Source organism: Malania oleifera, chromosome 3, assembly GCF_029873635.1.
Source record: "Malania oleifera isolate guangnan ecotype guangnan chromosome 3, ASM2987363v1, whole genome shotgun sequence".
Taxonomy (NCBI): Eukaryota; Viridiplantae; Streptophyta; class Magnoliopsida; order Santalales; family Ximeniaceae; genus Malania; species Malania oleifera.
The window spans coordinates 16,103,824-16,113,941 of record NC_080419.1 but is presented as its reverse complement, the minus strand read 5'-3'; the positions used below and the strand labels follow the sequence as shown (position 1 = coordinate 16,113,941).

The window sequence follows — 10,118 nt, the reverse complement described above, 5'->3', positions numbered from 1 at the left end:
ATGGAATGCATGCTATAGGGTGCTAATTTTTTGAATTCCATTAAAAATGAAGTTTAAAAATTACTTTCCTTATTCACAATGATACTTCTGAACTTAAATCACTTTTTCAAAAAAGGGTTTTCCAAATGGGTGTTAAGAATGCATTTCTTAATGATGATCTGGTTGAGGAGGTTTACAAAAAGTCTCCTTCTGGCTATGAGCGTCCTCCAAATAAGGTTTGTTGCCTAAATCATGCATTATATGGGCTTAAGCAACCTCTCTTTCTAGTATTACCATTCTTCTATTTTATGTTGATGACATGATTATTGTTGAGATGGTATTTTCATATTTCGCAATCTCCAAAAGATTTCTTAGTCAACAGTTTGGCAATAAAAGATTTGGAGGTACTTAGTTATTTTTGGGAGATCACCTCTCATTTAGATGGATAATATCTTTCACAAACTTAGTCCAAACTTCTTTGTCGTGTTGGTCTAACTAATGGTAAGATAGTTGATAGAGTTTTGGTTACCAATGTTAAACTTCTTGACACTGATAATGAGTTTCTGAAGATGTCACTTTTTATAGGCAATTGGTTAAGAGTTTTATCCATCTAATTAACAATGACTCACCTTGACATTGCTTATGTAATCTCTCTAGCTGGCCAATTTATGCATGCTTTTAGCTTTATTCATTCTGCAACTACCCTTTTAATTTTTCAGCATGTTAAGGCTCCCATTTTTCAAGGTCTCTATTATTCATGACTTCCATGTTTAGATTTACGGCTTATTCAGATGCAGATTAATTGGAGTATGTCTACCACTAGGCATTGCTTCTTGTTTGGAAAGCCCCTTTAAATTATTTCTTGATGGAAGTAAGACGCAGATTTCTCAATTCAGCAAGAGGCAGGGAATAGAGCTTTGATTAACACGATTAAGTACCTGTAAGCTTCTTCGATTGGTTGTGACGGTTATTAAGTAATATGGGAGTTTCTTTCTCTGATTCCTCTACCCTGTCATTGACTTCACATAACCAACTTACTAACACCTTCATTGAATCTCATTTTCAAGTTGTCACCATTACCTAATATGAAAACTCAAGTTGAAATCATCATTACCATCTCCTCGAGTTTGAAGGAGTTTGTTAGTATTTTGTCAAGATTTGTGAGATTTTGATCAGTGCTTGTAGTATCTTTGCATGTGACTATACGTATATTTGTTGCTGAGATTTTGTTAATTATTAGTATTTTCATAATTTTGTTTTCATTTTTATTCTTGGGTCTCTTTCATTATATATTGGTTATTTTTGTATATTATAAATTAAGTTAGTAATCATCTAAAGCAGTCTTCTTATTCCTTACTTGTATAAATGTAATAACAATTGTATTTATCTTGTCTATCATGGAGTCCACAAATTTAAGACTTCTAAATTGACAATTTCATACATGATGCAATTACCTGTTTAGGTTGGGGGCAAACTTAAATCTTGCTTGATATTTATAATCTCAAATCTTGGATTGAACAACAGAAATTTTCCCTTAAAGAGTTAAAACGAGGAGTAATGAACTTTCCAAAGGAAAATAAGCTCACAAATTTATAAAATTCTGGAGAAGATTGAAGCTTCAAAGTAACCAGCTAGCTGCTAGTACAAACATACCCTGTTTTTTATTTGCATAAAACGTAATACAACAAAACAAACTCTTACTAGACAATAGGGAAATTAAAACAGCTTTACAAAGGGTGAAATACTCGTAACTTAACCTATCAGGAGCTAACCCAAAGAGTGCAGAACGATTAACCGACGACAATAAATAATACAAAGCCTGCAGGCAGCTAGCTAGGTAATTCACAATGAAAAGGTAGTACAGATAACTAAAAGGTAGTTATTGACAGATATAGATACGGGTTTTAATTAATTTGCCATCTACGTAGATGGATCCCACGCATGCATGCATGCATGCACTCACTCACTGTCACAGCCAGCCCTCCACTTGAAAGTGTCACCCTGTGATTAACTCGCCCAATTGGATGTTATATATAATTATATATATATATATCTGTAATAGAGGGTCTGCTGATCACTCAATTAGGTACGTACGTAGCTAGCAGAGGAAGAAACATTTTCTTGCGTTGTGATCTACTTTGTGGCTGCAAGCACTGCTGGCCCTTCCACCTGAAAAATTAATAAAATCCACATAATAATAATAATAACAACAACAGTAATTAAGTTCAATCGGGTCAACCCAAGTGCTAAGAGTGACTCGTGACTTTGGTGACCTCAAGGTCACGGGTTTAATTCCCCCGTGAGACATTACGCCGATGAATTACCAAGTATGCGTCAATGGACAGGTGACTTTCAGCTCTCTGAATTTGGTGTCGCACCATAGTGTTCAAAGTGAGGCAATGGTGGATGGAGACTCCAAGTTATCAAAAATATGAAATAACAACAACAACAACAACAACAACAACAACAAAACGATCGAATTCAAGACGTACAATGTAAATAAAGGATTATAAATATAGTATTTATCATGACTAATCAGTGTTAAGAATTTCAATTGTAAATTTGCCTTGTATTAAAAAAAAATTGATAGAGGAGTGTTTATATACATAATTAAGTTTGCCCATTAAAACTCTCCTAACCCTAACCCTAGTAGGCTAGTATTAAGGTCATGAATTTTTAGATTTTATTTTTCTTATTTGTTTTGACCTTAAGAAAATGAAATGAAAAATATAAATGAATCCACTTTTCCTTGGTCATCAAGAAAATTAAAATATATATATATATATATATATATATATACACTAAATCAATAAATAAAAAAATAATTTTAAGAATCAATATTGAAATAAATTTTTATTTTTAATAATATTAGTTATAAAAGAAAAATATTTTAGCAATAAATTTTGTTCTTAGTTTTTTTCTTTTATATTTTTTTAAATCAAAATAGTTTTTCCAAACATGCCCCTTTGCACCTAATAACGATGATAATGATAGGTAGCAATAATGCAAAATATTGAGCTATCTTCTCTTTTATGTTTTATTTTCTTGGTTTGAATCTCATAATCTATACGTATGGATGCAGATGCCAGAAATTGAATTGAAGGGACCGGCCCACAGTGCATGCATGCAGAGAGTAGTGCTTACCCCACACAATATATTTATATATTTTTTGTTGAGTTTTGGATAAGCATTCAGTAACTATCTGCTTTCTAAAAGATAGATAGATAGATGCCTCTCTCTCTCTCTCTCTCTCTCTCTCTCTCTCTCTGGTTGTAGTGCTGATACACTGTAATTTTTTAATTTATTTTTCATTTTTTATAAAAAAGTATCTTATGATCTAAAACTCTAATTACACGAATCCTTATGAACCCATTTAAACAAGGGATCAAAAATTGCGACGTATACATAAATATACCTTGAAGGTAGCACCCCAGATCTCTTCATCGGGGGCAGGAACTGCGGTGATCTTGCTTTTTGGATTCTCATAGCTTCTCAATCCTCCTACCGCCGTCGAGAAGAAGCATCCTGCATCCCACGTATTACACATAACAATTAATCTCTAAATTATTTATTTCATTTTTATACAAATCAGAGTGGTACAAATTAAGCGGATATCACCTTGAGGGAAAGAAGCCAGCGACTTTCCGCAAGCACCTTTGAGGAGATCGGCGTCGTCGGCGAATGCCACGTGCCCGTCGGCGGTGATTCCCCAGTACAGCGGCACCTTCCCAAATTGATCCTGCAAATATAAAAAACACCAAATTAATTCATCATTACTTAATTTCACAATTATATATATATTAGAGAAATTAATGATCGATGATGGAGGGATTTAATTGAATTGAATAAAATTAGCGAAAGCGAAATTGAGAGAGCAGACGTACGGAGGCGACGAACACGGTGGAAGTGGTGTGATCGAAGACGAGGAAGGAGAAGTAGCCGGAGAGGTGGGAGACGACGTGGTTGGGAGGGTAAGGGGCGCGGTCGCGGAGGGCCTTGTAAGCCTCCATCACCAGCGCCACCTCGTTTGCCGGCTTCCCCAGCCCGTACTGCTGCCTCAGGCTCCCCAAGTTGTCCAGTCCTCCCTCGAACAGGCAGAATATTTCCTCCTTCGCTCCAAATGCTCTGCCCATTTCATGAATCAAATTCAATTCAATTTGTTACTTTTTTTTTATCCGTTTCTAGTTTATTTTATTTTAAGAATTAATTAAAAAACAGTTAATTAATATTTTGCACGAATGACAAGCTCTTCATTTCATATTCATTTAATATGAATCTTGAGTAATTAAAAAATAAAACAGAACTTTATAATTCTTTGTAAAATTACTAAAAATTATTTTATTTTCACAATTAATAATATAAATATAAATAATTATTTCTGTATTCGCGACAATTTTAGATAATTTCCTTCTATACTATTTTCCAAAATTTTATAAATTTAATGAATTCATAGTATTAAAAAAATTATCCATAATTACCTCTCAATTATTTTTTAAAATTCTGCAATTATTAACTTAATAGTCTTAAAGAATGAATTATAACCTTGGCAATCCTTGAACCCTACAATCATGGGAAGGAGAAAGAAAAGCTTTGACTTTTTTGGTTCCCTCCTTTCTCCTACCACAACTTTTTAGCTTAGAAGGGGAAGTCTTTTTTCGATTATGATGAACCAATTGGAGTGGGCCACATGTCCACTGGGTCCCGCCACAAAATCTTCATCCTTATCCTCTTTCATTTACTGTCTGTCCCCATCCCACCTCAAAAATTAATAATAATAATAAATAACTAAAAGAATTACTAGAGTAACTTTTGCGGTGGGGGAGTGGGTGACGGCACTTCCCCTCCCTTGTCAATAATTTTGAGTAGGCAACGGGCAGGAATTACTAGAGTCACTGGTGGGGTAGGGGGGTGGGTTGGCGGTCCCGTCAGCCATCAGGGGCATCCTAATAATTCTCAGTAGCCAATGGGACCACGCGGTGATGATCAATCGTGAACCTCCCGTCATTCAAACCTCATTCTTGACATTAAAATGGGATCTTTTGACCACGATGTGTGCCCGTGACAGTACGTGGACCATTTTATCCTTAAGACTAAAGAGTGGCCACAGCAACAGGTTGGTGCGACGCGTAATAGAATGACGAGTTACGTTAGCCACCATCTCACCATCCACGTGGCACACGATGGCAGCCAAAACAATTTATTAGATGACGATTTTACCCTTAAATCTAATGAATATTAGTTTCCCAAACCTTACTTTATTTAGGAGAAATCTTAAATTTAAGTGAAAGAAAGACAAAATATTTCTTAAAGTTATAAAAATTTTATAAACCTCTCGTGATATTTCAAACCTTCTTTAAAATTTATCAAAAAAACATAACTTTCTCATACAAAAATTTATCCTTTTTATAAAATATAAGAAAAGGTTTGTCTTTTTTTCACAAACCTGAAAATTCTCAAAATTCTTAAAATTTCCGGATAGATTTTTGAAAATTTTGAAACCTCAAAAAAAATTAATGTTATTGCCCTAAATTTAAATTTGTATGAATTTAAATATATATAATTTAAAATTTTATGAGATTCAAACTTTAAAAGTTATACTTGCAAATACAATGGTATATAATAATAAAATCAAATCAAATCAAATGTAATTAAATTTATTACTTAATTGTATTTGTTATCTCAATCAATTTTAAAAATTTTGTAACTTAACATGATGTTAGATTTAATTAAATTATAAAATTAGTAATATTTAAAAATTAAAATAATGAGAAACCATGGGTCAATTTAAGAGCACACCAAAAGCCTAATGGGGTCTTAATTACCTTAGAAGGCAACCCTTTTGTAATTTGAGGAGAGGAGGAATAAGGAGATGGATGCTTCCAACTTACTTTCCCTCCCACTCAAATATACACCAAATCAAAGAATCTCTAATGATGTGGACAAGGTTCCAACTACAACATATCCCAAATTAAAAACTACTTTTAAATTTAAAAAATATTAAAAATAAAAATCATTAATCCATCTTGAGGTTAAACCACAAAAAATATAGTACAATGGTAATATTTTCATATAAAAATTTTAAAAATCTCTTTTAAAATTTATCATAAAGATACGGATCTCTTTATATTTCACAAATTTACAAAACTTTTAAGTACAAGTGTCAAGAACTAAATGTTATGAAAATTTTGAAGTATCAACAGAGATTTTTAGAATTTTAAAAGCTTCAAGGTAGCTCCCTGTCTTTCTTAAATCTTAAGAAAAATTAATATATTTATTCAAATATTAACAAAAAAACATGAAAAAATCTATTTTTAATATTTGACTATTAATAAAATTAATACATAAAATTATAATTTTATTACATCATCAACATTTATAATTTTCCTATTCTTTAATGATATTTTTAGGTCAAATAAACTCCAATGGCATGTTTGGTATATTGGAGTTAATAAAATATAATGGAGTGCGATCAAATTTATTGCTTAATTTTATCACTCTCTCTATTTATATTTTTATTCCTTTTTTTTTTTTTTTTAATATTTCATTCTATTACCCTTATAACTATAAGAGTAAAAAGACAAAAAACTCACATGAGACTTCAAAAATTTCAGAAACATCCCCTAAAATTTTTAAATTTTCAAGTACCTTCCCTGAAATTTATCAAAAAGACAAAAACATATCCTTATATTTTATAATATATATATATATATATATATATATAAAATTTTTTTAGTAAAGATTTTATCTTTTTGACAAACCTATAAGAGGTTTCTGACATTTTTGAAACCTCCGAAGAAGTCATTCTCTTTTGCTAAATTTCAGGACAGGTTAATATCTTTTGCCTTAACTATAATTCATTCTAATCACTGTATATGTGTAAACAAATTCTAAAAATTTTATAAACATGTATTTTAAATATCACCCAGCTACTCTTTTAAGTCACATAGGAAACATCATCAAGTTTTTTAGGATGTAGACAAATTGAGGATGATTCACTTCAAATTTAGAATTTTAATTTATATAAATTTAGGTAAAATTCTGCATAATTTTAAATAATATTTTATTTTTAAATCTATGCAGATTTAAGTTAACTACTATACATACAACAAATTTTAAGTGATTTGATGAAATAAAATTATAAAATTCATGAATTAAAAAGTTGAACCACCTATTGTGATGTAACTCAAATTTGAGTCTTTAATTGACTTATAAAAAAATGTATTAAAAAGTTTTCGAATACATAAAGGCAAATTAAGCTTTAATTATATATACGGCCTTTTATGAAATTACATAAGCTGCCTTTAATTAATAAGCTTTAATTATTCATATAATAATTGTATAATCATATAATAATTATTTCACTCTATTTTACTTAAATCTAATTATTTATAATAAATAATAAAAAATAAATATCCAACAAAAATTTTTAAAAAATATTAAAAATAATAAATTATTAATTTAAATTATATTTATAAAAATAAGAATATAATACAACCAAAAAATTTAGTGATGTATAATTTTTTGAGAAAATAATAAAGGTAAAATATTTGGTGCATGTAATTCAAAGTAGAGTGTATTCAAATCAGGTCAAAGGTTTTTAATTCAATTCAATTCAATTTAACAACAACAATAACAACAAAATCAAGTTAAGTCATGTGGTCGACTATATGAATCATTTTTTATTAATTTATTTGATAATTAATCATATATTAAATCCTTCTTCCAAGTAATTTTATGTCTACCTTAGGCTCCCAAATTTTTGGCGCCTCAAAATTTTTTCTTAATATAATAATATAGTTTTTGGGTTCTAAATTTTTTTTAATTAAATGATATTAACATTATTTATTATGCTTTATTTCCATAATTAGTGATTTTACATCTCAAAAAGTTAAAAAAATTAATTTTAAATAAAAATATTAAGGATCCTTAATTAAATCATTCGTCTAGAATCCCATACTGTAAAAAATGGGTCCTGAAGCCTCTATTATGTGATCTATGGTGTAAGTGTCCATCAACTGTCCCTTTCTTATCTTTCTATTAGAGTTACATCTAACTTGACACGAATATTAATCCTTAATTTATCTTTCAATATTATACCACACATCCAACTAAATATTAACGTTTTTAAAAATATTAAATTTAAAACTAAATTAAATTTAATTTTTTTAACCTTATTTAATTGGAATATAAATTTTAATTAATTAGAATATAAATTTTAAAAATAACTTCACATAACTTGAATTGAATTATAATTCAATATTAAATATATAGAAATAAAAATATTATATGTATAGAAATAAAGTGTATCTAATTTTACTTATATAATATAAAAATAATAATTAAAAAAAAACAAAAAAACAAAAAATAGATTCGCGAGAACTATTATAGAGTTGTAAATCTATTCCTATATCGAATCGAATTATAAAGAGAATAGAATCCGCCTGCAAGCAACTTGATTCAGCTGCAGCCATGGAGTAGGCCAGGACACGCAAGATACGTGGCAGTCATCCATCACCTAAGCATCAACGCCATTACGTATGCAATCACGGCCGTCCATTTAAACCACAACTCAAGACTCAGGAACATTCACCACTTGTTTGTTGTTAATACTGAGTGGGTATTTTATGAATTATGATAATAATTCGTCTGTAAATAGTAAAAGTAAAAATTCGGAGAAACATATGGGCAAAATGACATGGCATCTTCCACCTGTCCCTTGCTTTCTTCCCCCTATTACTCAATTGTTAGGTCATCTACTGTACGACGTATGATTTATTATTTTTATATTATTTAATAAAATAATAATTAGTAAAAGAAGACCATATTTAAATGTTTAATTAATAGGAGAAAATGAAAAGTCAGGAAAGCCGGATACACCCCCCTGTCGGCAGCTGCTGCCGCCGGCGACGACCCAAAAAGACGTCGGAAGCTCAATTCTACAGGCAAGGCTTTCTTAGTCTTATTCTCGACGTCTATTTTAATTTACCTGGGATGCAAGGGCGACTCCTTGTGGTGAGTGTAGGCCAACTGAACGCTGTCTCCGATCTGTACCGACACCGCGGAGGGACTGCTATCGACGAACCGGTTCACCAGCGCGGCCGCCGTGGTCTTCGGCGACGGCGTCCGACTGCCGGCAGCAACCAGCTCCTCTGGCGGCGACACTATCGAGCTGCTGAATACGCCCAACATCTCCGCGCTCTGACTAGCTCTCACTAACCAAAAAACAAAAAAGGGTAGTCCGAAGATGGAACGGACGTGGAATGGAAGGAGGAACGGCGCCGGGCATTTACATTTATAGTGGGGAGCGAGGGTACTTCGGTCATTTCATCAATTTTGTTATTTTCCTCATTCCCGTCCAGGTTAATTTTTATAAACCAATAAAGGACGGGGAGGCATGTGGAACGGGACCCACCTGCTGGCGATGATTCCCGTGGGTCCAATGACGACGTGTACTGTGGGGCCCAACCCTGCATAGGTTTTATCGCCGCTTGATGATGAATCAATGGGCTCGACCTTCGCGGTCTAGAGTTTGTATCGACTGCGGACGAATTATGATCCTAGTAGTTACAATCGGACAACCTCACATTTCCGCCGTCACTGAATCAGATCTGACACAGTCCCTAGAACCGTGTTTCCTTTTTGCGTATACATGAGAGCATCCGTGCTCCGCATTACAGCGAAGTGTAACCCTCGACAGGGGTTATTGGGGGTGGCATCATTGTCACGTGGTGGCACGTCATTGGCGGTTCACATTCCGTATGATTAATGAATTTAAATTAAATTAAAATTAGTTTATGGTCTCAATTTCACGCGCCGCTCTGAATTTTCGGCTTCCACAACTTTCTGAATTTGGCACTTTGCCAAGGCTTGCTAAAATGAGCACGAAATTTTAAATTTAAAACTTTAGTTAGAAAATATTGGACAAAAATGTCAAATAGTCTGAATTTCATCATTTTATTGGGTATAGTTGTCATTATATATATAAGAATAATAAAATTAGTGTGTTAATGTATTAAACAAATAATTTATTATTATGCTTGATTTGTTAGTTAATTGTTTAGTTAAAGTTGTTATTTGATTCTTGAGTTGTTAAGTTCAGTTATGAGTTATTGTATGTATACCTTGTAATCTTTTCTTTG

General features: G+C 31.9%; 1 protein-coding gene across 1 annotated transcript; it reads right to left on the bottom strand.

The window, feature by feature from the left end:
* Positions 1 to 1,618: 1,618 nt before the first annotated feature.
* Positions 1,619 to 9,332, bottom strand: LOC131150223 (stem-specific protein TSJT1). The gene is made up of 5 exons (XM_058100826.1): positions 8,966 to 9,332; positions 3,864 to 4,104; positions 3,598 to 3,718; positions 3,395 to 3,504; positions 1,619 to 2,148 (listed from the first exon to the last, which is right to left on the bottom strand). The coding sequence occupies exons 1-5, from the start codon at positions 9,166 to 9,168 to the stop codon at positions 2,113 to 2,115; spliced, it is 711 nt and encodes a 236-aa protein (XP_057956809.1). The 5' UTR covers positions 9,169 to 9,332; the 3' UTR covers positions 1,619 to 2,112.
* Between the last annotated feature and the right edge of the window lie 786 nt (positions 9,333 to 10,118).

What these genes read in the sequence shown, in the direction of transcription:
- LOC131150223 (XM_058100826.1), bottom strand. Translation starts at nt 9,168, where the DNA reads ATGTTGGGCGTATTCAGCAGCTCGATAGTGTCGCCGCCAGAGGAGCTG. An exon ending in CCACCGTGTTCGTCGCCTCC is followed by an intron (nt 3,719 to 3,863) that starts GTACGTCTGCTC and finishes TTATATTTGCAG; the next exon opens with GATCAATTTGGGAAGGTGCC. An exon ending in GCTGGCTTCTTTCCCTCAAG is followed by an intron (nt 3,505 to 3,597) that starts GTGATATCCGCT and finishes CGTGGGATGCAG; the next exon opens with GATGCTTCTTCTCGACGGCG.